Source organism: Ruditapes philippinarum, unplaced genomic scaffold (genome assembly GCF_026571515.1).
Source record: "Ruditapes philippinarum isolate M1 unplaced genomic scaffold, ASM2657151v2 ctg127_1_1_1_1, whole genome shotgun sequence".
In the NCBI taxonomy this organism is placed as follows: Eukaryota; Metazoa; Mollusca; class Bivalvia; order Venerida; family Veneridae; genus Ruditapes; species Ruditapes philippinarum.
In genome coordinates, this window is record NW_026863855.1 from 489500 (window position 1) to 506628 (window position 17129).

At 34.4% G+C, this 17129-nt stretch overlaps 1 protein-coding gene across 1 annotated transcript in view; it reads right to left on the bottom strand.

Moving 5' to 3' along the window:
- The window catches only part of LOC132723542 (uncharacterized), a 40272-nt gene that overhangs the window by 19659 nt on the left and 3484 nt on the right, over nucleotides 1-17129 (bottom strand). The window contains exons 4-6 of the mRNA XM_060708280.1: nucleotides 16826-16921; nucleotides 16519-16623; nucleotides 16136-16229 (exon numbers count right to left, since the gene is read on the bottom strand). Coding sequence (XP_060564263.1) covers nucleotides 16136-16229; nucleotides 16519-16623; nucleotides 16826-16921 — 295 coding nt within the window. The remainder of the gene's footprint in view (nucleotides 1-16135; nucleotides 16230-16518; nucleotides 16624-16825; nucleotides 16922-17129) is intronic.

The window sequence follows — 17129 nt, forward strand, 5'->3', positions numbered from 1 at the left end:
GATAAATTTTGTGAAAAATCTAAACGTATGACAGACACTTTATTTGTCATTTCTGAAAATGCCATAGCTTGCACTGCAACTGTTACTGATATTTTTAAAGAAATCGGGCGAATTCTGGAGTATGCTGCACCTTCATGAAGATTGCCCATATTGGTATATTTTAGGTGTGATTTTGGCTGGGTGGGGGTAAATATAAATTGCTGTCAGTCATTTTTTGAAGGAGCAATGCATGCAAACTATTATTTTATTTCGTAAATACTTCTCCTACCTGACACTGCCTTAGATAATCTCTATCTGACCATATAAACCCGCATATTTTTTTAAGCGCCGGATAATAAACCTCTACTGATGACGTATTATCCGGAACCACGTGGAACACGCTCTCCCATGATTCAGTTTTTCTCTTGAGCGGCCATTGAGCACATGGAAGTGTGCCACTCGCGTGAAAATTTTATTGTTTGTTGGATTTATTTAATTTGTTTTGTTTTAATGGCGGAAGTTCAGGTAAGGAAAGGTGTAGTAGCGATAGAGGAAGGAGAAATTCCTTCGGATAAAATGGGCATTTCTATTGACAATTCTCAGAAAGAAACTCTTAATAATAGTTGGCATTGTGACCAGCCATCATTTTTGACAGCTACGGGGGATAATTATGAGGAGTTATTTCCTGTAGACGCAGAAACTGAAAAAAATTTTTACAATTCCCATCTCTTTGATGATATGGTTGAGGATCTCCTTGTTGAAAATTATGGCTCAAAAGCCGCGTTCACATCAAAAAAAGACTTCCCTTTATTCAATCAGCCATGTAAAAAAAAAATGGTGGAACATTTTTTGTATAAAGGTCAACAAGGGCAGCCAAAATTTAATGCGCTTACTATGCAGTTTATACACACCAGCAGTGTCTTGGTAAATTAATGGTAGCTTTTTCAAGATGACTCCTTTTAGATAAAGAAAAAATGTAAAACGCAAAATTCGTTGACATTTTTGCTATATTCAACAAAAATTGTTTTAGAACAAATTGCAGAACAGGTGTTATTCACCATATAGGTCGAAAGGCAATTAAGCAATTGGCAGACACTAAATTGTTTAAACTTAGGGATAGGGACACTATTTCTAACTTCCACTTAGAAGTGATGGGTTGTTTTGGTTCACAAACTTAATTCTAATTTTGGAAAAATAGAAAAGACAAAAAGGAAAGCTATAAAAGGAACTTTTTCCGGAGTTTAGGTTTAAATAGAAAACGTAAGGCAGTCCACAGAAGGAGTCTCTTACCAAAACTTTGAAGAGATCTAAGCCTTGCTGCTACTGTTTTCTTAGCTAAGACTACTGCTAGAAACACCGTCAAACTTCTCTGGTGATTTTCGCATTCCACGCATTCAAAAAGGGGAAAAATCTCAGTATCAAAAGTGGAAGGGACCGTTTTTCTACTAGAAGGAAAAAACCAGATTTTAACCAGAACGTTCAAGTGTCAAGGAACCCGACTGGGAGACCACAGTTAAAAAAATGACAGGTAAAGTGTTTATAATTGCGAAGTTTCCAAAGAAATACCTGTCGGAGGCGTTTGTCTCATTTTTTTCCAAGAATGGAAAAATATAACAACAGACAAATGGGTACTAGAAATTAATTCAAACCACGGCTACAAGCTAGAATTTTTTGAAATTCCCTTTTTCAATGGAATAAAGGAAAACTCGAGTTCCATCTTTTCAAACAAATCTTATAGGTTTAGAAATAGAAAATCTCTTTTAAAAAAGAAAAGCTATCGAAAAAGTAGACAAAACTATTGCACATTGCCCGGTTTTTACAGCACTTATTCCTAGTACCAAAGAAAAATGGGAAATGAGACCGGTGATTAAATCTAAAGCCTCTGAACAAGTATTTAAGGAAACTTTTCATTCAAAATGGACACGTTAAGGCAAAGTTCCTGAACCTAGTTCAAAAAGGAGACTGGGGTCTAACATTAGACTTAAAAGACGCTTATTTTCATATAAGATTTTTACAAGGGACATCGGCAAAATTTCTTCGTTTTTATTTCCAAAATCAAAAGTTTATCAATTTCGAGCTCTTTGTTTCGGCCCAAACAGTGAGTCCAAGGGTTTTTAACAAAAATTGTAGCTACAGTAACAGCACATTTACATCGTCAGAATATACGTCTAGCATCTTACCTAGACGATTGGCTAGCTGTTGATCAAACCAGAAACAAATTACTTCTATAGAGAAATTTCAATCTTAAGGTCTCCTTTTTTCGACTAGGATTCATAGTAAACAAAGAAAAGTCAAAAATTTAATCCCAAGTCAAGATTTTAACTTACATAGGCGGTTTGTTTCATTTGAAAAACAGGTCATGTGTTTCCGACGGAAACAAGGGTAAAAAAAATTTTAAAGACGTCTGTGATCGATTTGCTATCGGTTCAACCAACAGCAAAACATTTTTTTCTTTGTTCTTATTGGCCAGATTGCTTCTTGTCTGTTGCTTCATACCAAATGCTACACGACTGTTTCATGCGCCCTATTCAGTTATTTTTACTAGCAAATTGGAGTCCAGTCAGCATGAATTTATCAAAAATAATTCCATTGACTTCCAGAGCTTCGTTTACATCTGAAATGGTGGTTACAGGATCAGAACATTCTGAAGGGTTTATTATTTTCAAAACAAGGCTTCATACCATATATAATTACCCACCGAATGCGAGTTATATACCGGCTGGGGAGCAACATAGAAGGGGTTATACAGTGCAAGGCCGTTGGTCTGCCGAGTCAGAAACTTATGCACATTAAAAAATTGTCTGGAAATGAAAAGCAGTATTGCTAGCTGTGTCTCATTTCCTTCAACCCATTTCTGAAATCTCAAAATGTTCTGCAATTCAGAACCGACAATACGAACAGTGATGGCTAATACATAAACAAACAGGGGCACCAAGTCCCCAAAAAATTATGCAAGATGGAGTTTGGGATTTGTGGAATCTGGCTTTGGGAAACAAGATACTTACTTCGAGCAGCCACATGTCAAGGGCAAAAAAAATTGGTCTTTGGGAATCTTTTGTCTCGGAAGGAGAATAAGGGAATTCAGAATGGTCTCTGAAAGATTGTTTTCTTCAAAAAATTTCAATCTGTGGGTCATCCATTAATGGATCTCTTTCGCCAACGGAAAAGAACAAGAAGACAAATGTTGTTTTGCTAAACTTGGAAATTCCGTCCCAGTATGCATATGCGACGGATGCCCTGGTTCGGTTGCTTTGGCAGAACATGTTTGCGTATGGGCTTTCCCACCAAATTACAACTTATACCCCCAAAGGTTTACTTTCTCACATGAAACAGTACAAGTGCACAGTTCATTCTGATAGCACCCTTTTTGGCCTCGTTCCAACAATGGTTCCCCACACTTCTCAGCAATGTTAGTTGCGGGAATTTCCTCTAACAACTTCCCATGCAGTCCAGATCTGTTTGTCTCAAATGTCAGGGAAAAAAGTTCTCCACCCAGAACCAGAGAAACTGAACTTTGCTGCATGGGATGTTGTCGGACCGAATGTTTGGTCGACAAAAAGGGATTTTCTAAAAAAGCTAGGAAAAGTTGCTCAAATCATCTTGGCGTATGGGAACAAGAAAAAGGACTATAGTTCCATAAATTTAAAACAATTTCGTTGTTTTGGTGTGACTTCAACAACAAATTAATCCATATAACCATCTTTAAAAAGATTGCATTCATTTTATAACCTTTTATTTGAAAAAGGGTTGTTCTTACAAAACAATTAATGGGTAATAGGGTCTATGCTTTTCTTCAATTTTACCTAAGGTAGAATGATTATGCAATTGGGACAGCAATCCATAGCATTGATTAAGAATGTTACCGAGCCCTGTTTTTTAATGAAAGGACCCCCTATTAAGAAAACTTGTTCCTTGAATGGGATGTTTGATATCGTTTTAGGTTTCTTTGAAAGATGTCTCCATTTGAGCCCTTTGAAGGATGCCTGCTTTGAAATACCTAAAAACTTGGAAAACTTTTTTTTTGATGCCAATAACTACATTTCGTAAGATGCAGTGACATAACCAATCACTTCAGCCTTTTGGTGATGGGAATCTGTTTTAATGTACAGAAAAAAGGTATTACTTTTCATTAGAACTGGATTTAGCTTTAAACATGGACGACCTGGTCACCCATCGAAAGAGAGCATTGACATATTACCTTAGGAACACACAGAACAATTTAGAAAATCAGGGTCTGAAGAGGTTATCAAACTATTTTTGGCTGTCAATAAGCCTCATAAACCAGTGTTCATGTCAGACCATTTCTAGATGGTTAACTAATACTGTTAAATTTTGTTTACAAGTTGGCTAAGAAGAACCCTGGTAGAGTGCATGGGTCATCAAACCAGATCTTATGGACCTTCTTTTGCACGATTCAAAGGAACATCTTCCAAGGACATTATGGAGGCAGCCGATTGGTCAAGGGAGACCACATTTTTAAAATATTATTTGAAGACTAGATGGGTACAGAGTACTTGATGTGTAAGAAAACACAGATAAAAGTTTTCTCCTGAGCGGGTTGCAAGTAGGAGTTTATATTAAACAATTGTATATTATGGGACAATTATATTGGTTAAGACAAGTGTTTTACCACTGTGGTACAGTGGATTCTGTACATAGTTAAGAAGTTGATTATGGGAAATCGCAATTTTTATTGAAGTTTCAGTCAAGTGATGTGGAACACATTTTTTAGGTGAGTGGAATTAAAATAATTAAATTTTCACTTAAGAAAAAAATAAAATGATCCCACCACCAGTTTGTACTGCTGTGGAATCTTATATTATCTAAGGCAGTGTCAGGTAGGAGAAGTATTTACGAAATAAAAATGGAAAATTTGGTTACAAAATTAAAGTTTTATGAGTAAATACGAACCTACCTGACACTGCCGGTTGCCCTCCCGACCTCCCCATGTGTTTTATTTTGAGTTGGTCAATGCGGCCGCTCAAGAAACTGAATCATGGGAGAGCGTGTTCCACGTGGTTCCGGATAATACCCGTCATCAGTAGAGGTTTATTATCCGGCACTTAAAAAAAATATGCGGTTTATTTATATGGTCAGATAGAGATTATCTAAGGCAGTGTGCAGGTAGGTTCGTATTTACTCATAAAACTTTAATTTGTAACCAAATTTTTCCATTTTTCTTCAATGTATGTCATATATCATTGAATAATGCTGTGCAACTCGGGTTATCTGCCTGTGAAACAGATTTTGAAATATTTGGAATTGTGTTTCTGGTCACACTGAAATACAAATTTTTTCATTTTTAGGTCCCCTGCCCCCTTGCCTTTTTTTTATAATACCAGGGTGTTCACTAACTATGAAATCCTGAGGGTCATTTTGACTTAGTTTTACCAACTAGAAGGCAAAATCCCCATGATTTTAACAAAAAATTGACCCATCAGTTTAAAATCCTGAAGGTCAAATTCAGGCCTTTTTGGGAAATTTGAAGGGTCAAAAGAGTCATTTCAAAGGTCAAAACCGGACGACCCTGAAATACCGTAAAAAATTTGAACCAGTTTTTAAAAGAGACAGATTAGGTTTTCTTTTGATAATATATTTTTTGAGGGCATAATACTCGGATAATACTAAAAGATATTTAAATGTAGCAGAAACGTTTTTAAAAACCCATTACACGATTGAAAAAATATGCCGCCGCAATTTGCGGTCCCGGTTCCGAGTGCCTATGGGGAAAACTGTAACAGTTTAATTTGCTTAGAGATTTTTTTGCCCTTAGGGTAAAGTTAAAAATTTCCCGTGCAAGAATTCGTAAATTACTTCCATATTGTTAAGTTGATATATGCGATGAAAAAATAAGGGTCTAAACACATGACCCAATTATTGCCATATTCGCACCAAGTCTTCTATTGTTTACTCCTGAACATTTATATAATTTAAAATGTACTCCGTTTTTGTGTCGCCTCTACGGAGTAGTGGCGACATATAGGGATCACTTCTCCTCCGTCTTGTCCGTCCGTACCGTCACAAAACTTGTCCGGACTACTCATAAAACTACTGGTGCAATTTCATCCCAAACTTTACAGGAATGATCAGTACCAAAGTCTAGTAGTTGCATATTGTCAGCAATTTTTACGGTTCAATGATTTTTGTCAGAGTTATGGCCTTTAATAATTTTTAATTTTAAAAGTTTGTCGCGGACACTTCTCTTATCCCACAATTCAAAATTTCAATGAAACTTTACAGGATTGATCCTGTAGCTCAAAGTCCTTGCGCAAATTGCAACGGCGTTTTCCCCGAGGTTAAATGATTTTTGGCCGAGTTATGGCCCCTTTGATAAAAAGGTGTTTTTTTTTCTGTGTGGTTGCCAGATACACAAAGCTTGTCCGGACTACTCCTCATAAACTACTGGTGCAATTTCATCCAAAACTTTACAGGAATGATCAGCAACCAAGTCTAGTTGTGCATATTGTCAGCATTTTCCGGTTCAATGATTTTTGTCAAGAGTTTATGTGCCCTTTAATAATTTTTAATTTTTAAATGTTGTCCAGACTACTTCTCTTATACCACTAATGCAATTTCAAAATGAAAACTTTACAGGATTGATCTGTAGCTGCAAGTCCTTGCGCATATTGCACGGGTTTTCTGGTTGAATGATTTTTGGCCGAGTTATGGCCCCTTTTGATAAAAAAGGTGGTTTTTTTCTGTGTGTTGCCAGATGCGCAAAAGGCTTGTCCGGAATACTCCTCATAAACTACTGGTGCAATTTTTTATCCAAACTTTACAGGAATGATCAGTACCAAAAAGTCTAGTTGTGCCACTGTCCGTCTGTCTGTCCGACACATGTGATTACTTGATCGCTCTTGTCTAATGGTTAAAAAGTTAAGGGCTGTCATTGATTATCGCGATATCGATATATCATCAATATTCATCATCCGATACAATATCGATACACACTTTCACATATCGATACAACTGAAAAAATTAATATTTCTGTTAGTTTAACTATACCTATCTATTTTGGCTCATAAGAGAAGTCACTTTTTTCTTGGTTAACTTGAACTTTAAACTCCGTTTTCAAATGTCAGTGACAAGAATAAACAGTAAAAGAACTTTCTGCTAGTTTGTAGTAATTTGAAATGTGTAATACAAGTATGCAAAACAGTGATAACACCATGAATCCCAATTTATAACACATATATAAAATTAATGTTTTTTTATTGTATCCCTGTCTGTGAAAGTCCATATATCGATGTATCGTGAAACGTCGATATTTGTCTCTCGATATATCAATACAAAATTTGCCATCAATGACAGCCCTATTAAAAGTGATTATTATGCATAATACTAATGTCTCCCTGGATTAGAAAATTTCCCATGAATGCTTGGTGTATATTATGTTAAATTCTCATTTGAGTGCATGCTATGCATTTTTCCCAATTTGTTTGGTACCAGGCATGATTAACAAAGTAGGGGGGAAAATGCTGACACTGGGACCAGTGACTTTTCATAGCAATCAGTGACTGCTAAGTAGCAATCTATGACTTTACAAAAGCAACCAATGACTCCCATAGCAACCATTTACTTTCCATAGCAACTAGTGATATTTCATACTAACTGGAGACTGCCATAGCAACCATGACTTTCCATGATGAAATTGACTTTCCCTTAATAAACAGTAATTTCCATAACAACCCTTGAAATACATTTCTCAAAGAACATGTACCTATTATTTCTACCAGCATCAACTTAGTCCTTAGTAACCAGTGGTATCCATAGCAACTAGTGACTTATTTTCCAAAGCAACCTTTATCTTTCAATAGCAACTGTTGGCTTTCTTTTCTTTTCATATCAGTTACAGACTTTTCATAAGAACCAGTGACTTCCATAGCAAAATTTTATTTTCTATAGCAACCAGTACCATTGACTTTCATAGCAACCTGCTGGTCAGCCGGAATCGTAGCCACTGCAGCATTTACTACCAGTAAAGAGCCAGGCTTTATTTGTTAGCTAACAAAATTGATAATGGAAGTTTTATAAATGAAAGCTAGACAAAGTCTATTTCAGAAATTTAGCAGGTTTAGCATTTATCTGTATTTATTTACTCTTATTATTTTCCTAAAATGTAAATACTATAACACAATTGAATTAGTTTGTAATGGTACAACAGTTAAAAAATAGTTGCTTAAAATTTCAGGGTCCAATCCTGTAAACTGTCAGCCAAGCAAAATAGATGTGATGGAGCCTGGAGACAAGTGATGACAAACTAATCAAAAGAAGAAATGTAAGTGAATTGACTATCAAGTACAAAGTTGTTGTAGTGTTTAAGGGATTTTTAGGGTTTTAACTTCTGTATGAATGATAGGATTTCAAAATGAATTGGTTAATGCAGCCACCATTAGTAGATGATGTTTTGCGTGCTGTACTTAAGTCCCTCGGTCAGTCATAGCAGTGATGCATTATGTCAGGCATGAGCAGGTACCTGAGTAGATAAACCAACATTCTGTAAGCTTGTTTGATTTATGTAGTTTCCTCACATGAAAGTACACAGAGTCATCAGTGGTATTCAAACTCAGAGCAGTGAGTTGCAAGTGATTTGAAGTCAATTTATCTATGCCAAGCACACCCCATTGTCTGCTTATCTGAACTCTGTTCTTTGAATTGAATATACATCAAATATCTGATATTGGTTGAGACAGTATTGTTCCAGTTACTACAGCATTCCTTTGGACCACATTAAATATGCATTTGTTAATTGTTATAATGTAAATATTAACCACATTTCAGGTCATATCTTGGATAAAAAATGGTTACCTTCAACAACTAGATATATTTGTCACAGTTAAATTAAGTAAGTACTTGTACAATATCTACAAAATGTGCTAAAATGATACTTTAGACAGTACTTTACCAAAACAATTCTCTTTGCCTGTTTTGTTCATCAACCATGTGAAACTCTATAGTCATCACAGTCCTCTTGTCTTGAGGAAATTTAAGGATCAATCAGACTTCCCGAAAGGTGAAAAAAACTGTCAGACATTCGGTCTGACAAACCATGAAAATCTGTCGGACCGAAACAAAATCTGTCGGACCAAATAAAATTGATCAAAATCAAAGAAAATCTTGTGTCTGTATTTCTAAGACACTTTTTGTTTTTTATTTTTTCGCCGTAAAAATCGGCACAATCCGTACAGCGCATTTTCATCTCCTCCCTGTCATACACCAATGATTCATGGTTCTGCTTCCATTTTTCATTAAATTTCGTCTCAGGTCTATTCTTTTTCATCCTTTTATTGCTGTTCTGCGCACTCTTCTGATGTAGATTTTCGGTTTTTCCCAGGTTTGGCACCTTTAGCGACGCCATTTTGTATACATGCTGCTTGGATAAAAGCCGGACAGTCGGACCGATCCGAAATAGAAAATTGTCGGACCTGATCAAAATTTATCGGACATGTCCGTCGGACCGACGTATTTCGGGAAGTCTGGATCAATTACTCTTTTATATATCACCTCTAAAGAGAGCATATATTTTTGTTAAGTAAAAATAGCTTGGGTCTATAAAGAAATTTGTCAATGATTCCTGTCCTTAAAACCTCTCACTTACACAAAAAATAATGATGCAATAAAAAAATTTTATATGGACTATAATTAATATGCAATTGTAGATATAAATAATTAATAATCTTAAGTTTAGTTAGAAAATTTGTTTGAATAATTTTGGCCTCTAAATAAATGTCTGTCTTTTAAAGGCCATGCATATCTTATTCAGAATTTAAATTTATTTAAGAATTATCATATGAAGTACTTTATTTATTAAATTTTGAAATATAAATAAGGTAAAATAGTTTTTTTTGTTTATTTTCAGATATTGTTGTCAAGAAAGATTTTCCCTATTCATCGTAGAGGAGCAGAAACATGTTTGGATGGAACATGTGCTTAAACCTTGCTTAAGTTTTGTTGAAACTTTCATTTGATATACTGAAGATGGTTGTTGAATATTGTTTGTTAACAATATCTATATGGCTATATGGCTGTAAAGAGAGATGTTGAAAGGTGCAATTTTAGTGCAAAAATGTGCATGTTTAACAACATGTTGAATGAACAAACATTATAATGCAGTAAAACACTAGGAATCATTATGTTTTCAAAACTTTATAACAACTTAGTAAATGTGTCGGAAAAGTCCTATATCCAAAAAACCCCAAAAAGGGGGTATCTACATTTTTTAGTGGGAAAATTAATAAAATTTATAGAAAGGATAAATTTTCATTGGGGAGAAAAGGGTGTGTTGAATTTTAAAATGCCCCGAAACAAATTTTGGGCCAATTTGTTATAACCCCCTGGCAAACTTTTTCCCCCGGGACGAACCCCGAGGTACTTGTGTGACTGGGGAACAGTATAAAAAATAACACATGGGTTTTTTTTGGTAAAAGTAAAAAAAATCATCCCCAGGAAAATAACTGTTTCCGAGGAAAGATTGTCCATATTTTTTATTAGGTAAGAAGAACCCATTGATTTTGAGGTCACAAGACAAAAGGTTTAAGGGAAATGAAAAAAATTTCCAGAAACCAAAAACTTAATTCCCTTTGGGCCCCCAGTGTTCAAAAATTATTAAAGGAAAATTGTCTATATTGGGTAGAAAATCCCTATTGATTTTGGGGTCACAAGGTCAAAGGTCAAGGTCATTATTACTTTAAAACTGAAAACAGTTTCCGGAACATAACTTAAGTTTCATTTGGCCCACAATATATAAAACTTCACAGGATGATTGTCCATATTGGGTAGAAGACCCCTATTGATTTTGGGGTCACAAGGTCAGAGGTCAAGATCATTATTACTTTAAAACTGAAAACAGTTTCCGGAACATGACTTAAGTTTCCATTTGGCCCACAGTATTTAAACTTTATAGGATGATTGGCCATATTGGGTAGAACACCACTATTGATTTTGGGATCACAAGGTCAGAGGTCAAGGTCACTATTACTTTAAAAGTGAAAACAGTTTCCGGAGAATAACTTAAGTTCCATTTGGCCCACATTTGGCCTAGCGGTGCTCTTGTTAGTTTTCAGCTCAATTTTTTTTTAAGAATAAAAGAGTGTGAGCTATTGCTATGTACAGTCATGCCTTACTTTCTTGTTGTCATCCTAAAACTTTAACATTGGCAATTGTTTCATTACAAAATGGATTCAATTTTCTTCACAACAACCCTTTTGACAAGACCTTCAAGTAGACCAGACATTTTTACCTCATTCATCATCAATTTTTGTCATGATGCTTGTCTATGTAATTGCTTATATGCGTTTGAACATGGGTCATCTCAGATGAAAAACTAGGTCACAGGAGCTAAAAATAGAAAAATCTTGTTAACACTCTAATGGCTACTGTTTTCATCCAAATATCCTGGACTGAAAGTTTGTTTCGATGATTTTTTTATGTCAAATTTGAATATGGGTCACCTGGGGTCAAAAACTAGGTCACACTGCTCAAATATGGAAAATCCTTGTTAACACTCTAGTGGTCACATGTTTGACTCACCTGTCATGAAACTTGGTCAGGATGCTTGTCTAGGTAATTGCTCGGATAAGTTCGAACATGTGTCATCTCAGATGAAATACTAGGTCACAGGAGTTTAATATAATATGGGTTTGATGGGTCAGGTGAGCGATCTAGGGTCATTTTGGCCCTCTTGTTGGCTGTAACTTTGTAAGTAATCAATGGAGTATTTTAAACTTAGACAAAACAACCATTTGGACAAGACATGCTGAAAGATTGAACAGACCTTGACCCTGAGCTTTTAAATCACATTGACTGTCAAGTTCAAATTATTGAATTTTGGTTAAGTTGTCATGAGGGAATGGTTCCCTCTTGCCAGTAACATGGCTCTAAATTTCTATATTACTGCATTTTATTCTATCAAATTGTTATACATGTATCTGTTTTTGTTAAGGGGAACGGTTCCACTTTAGAAAGTTTGTTATAGATAAGTTTTGAAATTTATTTTTTATTTTGAGGAGGGAATGGTTCCCTCTTACTGGTAACCTGGCTCTAAATTTCAAAATTATTGCATTTTATTTTATCAAATTGTTATATCTTTTTTGTTAAGGGGGAACGGTTCCACTTTAGAAAATGTGTCGTAGATAAGTTTTGAAATTTATTTTTTATTTCGATGAGTGAACGGTTCCCTCTTACCATTTACATGGCTCTCAATTTCTAAATTATTGCATTAATTGTTATATCTGTTTTGTTAAGGGGGAACGGTTCCACTCTAGTTCCACTCTAGAAAAAGTGTTACAGATAAGTTTTGATATTTATTTTTTATTTCGATGAGGGAACGGTTCCTCTTACCTGTTATATCTATTTTTGTTAAGGGGGAACGGTTCCACTTTAGAAAATGTGTCGTAGATAAGTTTTTGAAATTTGTCTTTTTATTTCGATGAGTGAACGGTTCCCTCTTACTTGTAACCTTGTTCGTAATTTATAAATTATTGCATTTTATTCTATCAAATTTTATATATTTAAAGGGGGAACGGTTCCACTCTAGAAAATGTGTCATAGATAAGTTTTGAAATTTATTTTTTATTTCAATGAGGGAACGGTTCCCTCTTACCGGTAACATGGCTCTCAATTTCTATATTACTGTATTTCATTCTATTAAATTGTTATACATGTACCAGTTTTGTTAAGGGGGAATGGTTCCACTTTAGAAAATTTGTTATAGATAAGTTTAGAAATTTATTTTTTATTTCAATGAGGGAACGGTTCCCTCTTACCGGTAACATGGCTCTCAATTTCTAAATTATTTCATTTTATTCTATCAAATTGTTATAGGGGGAATGGTTCCACTTTACAAAATGTATCATAGATAAGTTTTGAAATTTATTTTTTATTTCAATGAGAGAACGGTTCCCTCTTACCGGTAACATGGCTCTCAATTTCTATATATATATCTGCATTTCATTCTATCAAATTGTTATACATGTTCCAGTTTTGTTAAGGGGGAACGGTTCCACTTTAGAAAATTTGTTATGGATCAGTTTTGAAATTTATTTTTTATTTTGAGGAGGGAACGGTTCCCTCTTACCATTTACATGGCTCTAAATTTCTAAATTATTGCATTTTATTCTATCAAATTGTTATGTCTATTTTGTTAAGGGGGAATGGTTCCACTTTAGAAAATGTATCATAGATAAGTTTTGAAATTTATTTTTTTATTTTGATGAGGGAACGGTTCCCTCTTACGGGTAACCTTGCTCCAAATTTCTAAATTATTGCATTTTATTCTATCAAATTGTTATATCTGTTTTGTTAAGGGGGAACGGTTCCACTTTAGAAAAAGTGTTACAGATAAGTTTTGAAATTTATTTTTATGCCACCGCAGCATCTGCGATGCGGTGGCATATAGCGATTCACCTGTGTGTATGTGTGTGGTGTGGTGTTGTGTTTTTTTTTTGTTTGTGTTGTTGTGTGTTATATGATTATAATATAGTGGGAACTTAAAAAATTTCTTGTGAAAAACCAAACCAAGTCCAATTTTCAACCAAACTTGGCAGGAATTTGATCCCTTGGGTGAAGGGCTTCCCAAAGTTGTTCAAAGAAAATTTTTCCATGCAGAAATCTGGTTGCCATGGCAAACCAAAAGGAATTATAAAGAATAAAATTTAAAAAAATCTTCTTGTAAAGAAACGCCAAAAGGCCTAGAGTTAGATATTTTGGCATAAGGCAAATTGGCTGGTAGACCTTAACCCAAGATTGTTTCAAATTTATAAGCCCTGGGGTAAAATCCCGGCCTCCGCCCCGGGGTCATTGGGGTTTTCACTATATGTAATATAATAAAAACTTAAAAAAACCCTTTTTGTAAAAAGAACCCATAGGCCTAGAGTTAGATATTTTGCATAAGGCATTGTCTGGTAGACCTCTACCAATATTGTACAAATTATAGCCCTGGGGTCAAAATCAGCCCTGCCCCGGGGGTCATGGATTTTCACTATATGTACATATAGTAAAAATTTAAAATACCTTCTTGTAAAGACCCAAAAGGCCTAGAGCTTAGATATTTTGCATAAGGCATTGTCTGATAGACCTCTACCCAGATTGTTCAAATTATAGCCCTATGGTCAAAATCGGCCCGGCCCCGGGGGTCATTGATTTTCCTCATTTTTACATAGTAAAAACTTATAGTAAAAACTTTAAAAAAAATTCTTCTAGCAATTGACAAATGCTAGAGGTTAGATACTTTGCATGAAACATTGTGAAGTGAACCTCTAGCAAGAATGTTCAAATAATAGCCCTGGGGTCAAAATTGCCCCCGCCCCGGGGTCATTGATTTTCAATATATACATATAGTAAAAAATAAAAAAAAATCTTATTGTCTGAAGGTACAAGGCTTAGAGTTTTAATATTTGTTAAATGATATCATCTATAGGTACTCTACCAAAGTTGTTCAAATTTTGCCTCTAGTGTCAAAATTAAAAGTGAACTTTGATATCAGCTGACCTAGATTTTGACAAAGTGTATTACATGTTGTCCTTTGATGCAGTCATGAAATTTTAGGCTGTGTGAAATATGACCTTCACCACCAAATTCACTAGACTCAAGTGCATTGATATATTCCTACTCTGATCTTTTATTGAGTTAACAATAGATTTAACCACTAATCTGATAATAAGAATTAGATATGCATTATGACAATCTTCATTGTATAGAAACAAAAAAATCTGTTCCTACACTACTATTTAGTGTTGTATTATTGCGGTGGCATAGCATTTTTCTCAAATGCAATCTTGTTTATTTTTATGAGGGAACGGTTCCCTCTTACTGGTAACCTGGCTCTAAATTCCAAATTATTGCATTTTATTCTATCAAATTGTTATATCTATTTTGTTATGGGGGAACGGTTCCACTTTAGAAAATGTGTCGTAGATAAGTTTTGAAAATTGTCTTTTATTTCGATGAGGGAACGGTTCCCTCTTACTTGTAACCTTGCTGGTAATTTCTAAATGATGGCATTTTATTCTATCAAATTGTTATATATATTTTAAGGGGGAACGGTTCCACTCTAGAAAATGTGTCATAGATAAGTTTTGAAATTTATTTTTTATTTCAATGAGGGAACAGTTCCCTCTTACCGGTAACATGGCTTTAAATTTCTATATTACTGCATTTCATTCTATCAAATTGTTATACATGTACCAGTTTTGTTAAGGGGGAACAGTTCCACTTTAAAAAATTTGTTATAGATCAGTTTTGAAATTTTATTTTTTATTTTGAGGAGGGAACGGTTCCCTCTTACCATTTACATGGCTCTAAATTTCTAAATTATTGCATTTTATTCTATCAAATTGTTATATCTATTTTGTTAAGGGGGAACGGTTCCCTTTTAGAAAATATGTTATGATAAGTTTTGAAAATTTACTTTTTATTTCGATGAGGGAATGGTTCCCCCTTAAGCATAATGTATCTCTTATTACTGAAAAATTGCTTTTTATTTATCAAAACATGTTGTATTCTACACATGGCTTTTGTTCTTCGGGGGAACGGTTCCCCCGAAAACATTTGCAAAAGAAACAAAAAATAAAATTTGGATGTTTACTTTAGCTGTTTGTCTTTTACTTTTCACAAAACAATACCATTACTTTAGCTGAAAATAATGTAAAAATAGTGCATTAAAAAGGGGAACGAGTGTATTTCCCCTTTTTAAAATATATCGAGTTAATTAAGAATTCACGAATTGGAAATCGTGGCTGTGAATTCGTGAAATTGGCGAAGTTAAAATATTGAAATCATGGAAATGAAATCGTGAAGTTTAATCGTCATGAATTTGTGAAGTTGAAATCGTGAATTTATGAATTTGAAATCGTAAAATAGTGACGATGAACACGAGAGTTCAAGAAGTTAAAATGTTATAAAATTCCGATGCATTTCTATCATTTCTGTTACAAACCTAGTGTTTGAAAGAACGTAAACTCATGCCATACTATATACACATTATAAATGTCATGAAGGTCAAATGAAAATTTGACATGGATTAATTTCTGAAACCGTTGCTACATGTGCGCAATTTGCATTATATGCCTAAAGATATTATAATATCAAGTAAAGTGTACAGAATTGAGAAATATTACTTGAAAAATACAGCATTAAACAAGTGTCCCTTAAGATTCACCTGAAGTAGAATTGCTGTTTCTGATCAGTTCTTCGTATATGTGCTAATGTAAATTCGCATTCTGATATGTCTGGTGGGTTGTTTCCTCTTGAAACTGCAATAATGTACAATATACAACCATTAGTGTAAAATAGAAAACAATTATTATAACTGTCTCATGCAACATTTTACGATTAGAATATATTTTCTTTTTCTTTTACTTTTACTTTTCGTTCATTAAATAGAATGTAAAGTAGCAGTGAATCATTATCGGGTATCAATTATTTACTTGTGTTGAATTATGTACAGAAACTTTATCGATATCAAATTGTCTACATAAGTTGTCTTTTAACTAGCTTTGTAAATGCCTTCAAAATGTGAAATTAAATACAAAAGGTACTCACATGAAAGGCATCCATTAGTGCTATCGGTAAAACCGTTATAACATGAACATGTATGTGGAAAACTGCATGTACCAGGATAACATGGAGCAATGTGGGAGCACACATCTGTAACAATATACAGATACGTACATTATAAATCATACGTCATCTGGTTTATTGACGATATATAAGACGTCATATGACGTGTAAGAATCCGTTTGTTTTTGTTGTTGTTGTTTTCTGTAAATCAAATAATCCTTAGATTATAAACCTATGTAAATTTGTTGTAGGTACATTGAAAAGACAAATGAATAAAATTTTGTCTTACCTGTAGAACACTGTTGACCTAGAGATGATGCCGGACATTTGCACTTGTTGGGCCCGATGCACCTTCCACCATTCACGCACTGATTATTGCATATTGCTAGAAAAAAGTAGATTTTATTTGCATTTTTACTCTTATATAAAGTACCGCATTTCATGGATGTTTTGTTGGCATCGTCATCGTTGTAAAGTGTTTCTAAATAATTCGTTATCTTGTACCTCGTAAAATATATCTACCCGCTTTGTGTATTACATCTTTCCAATGATTAAAGTACTACACAGTATGTTAAAATGAATTAACCGCTAAA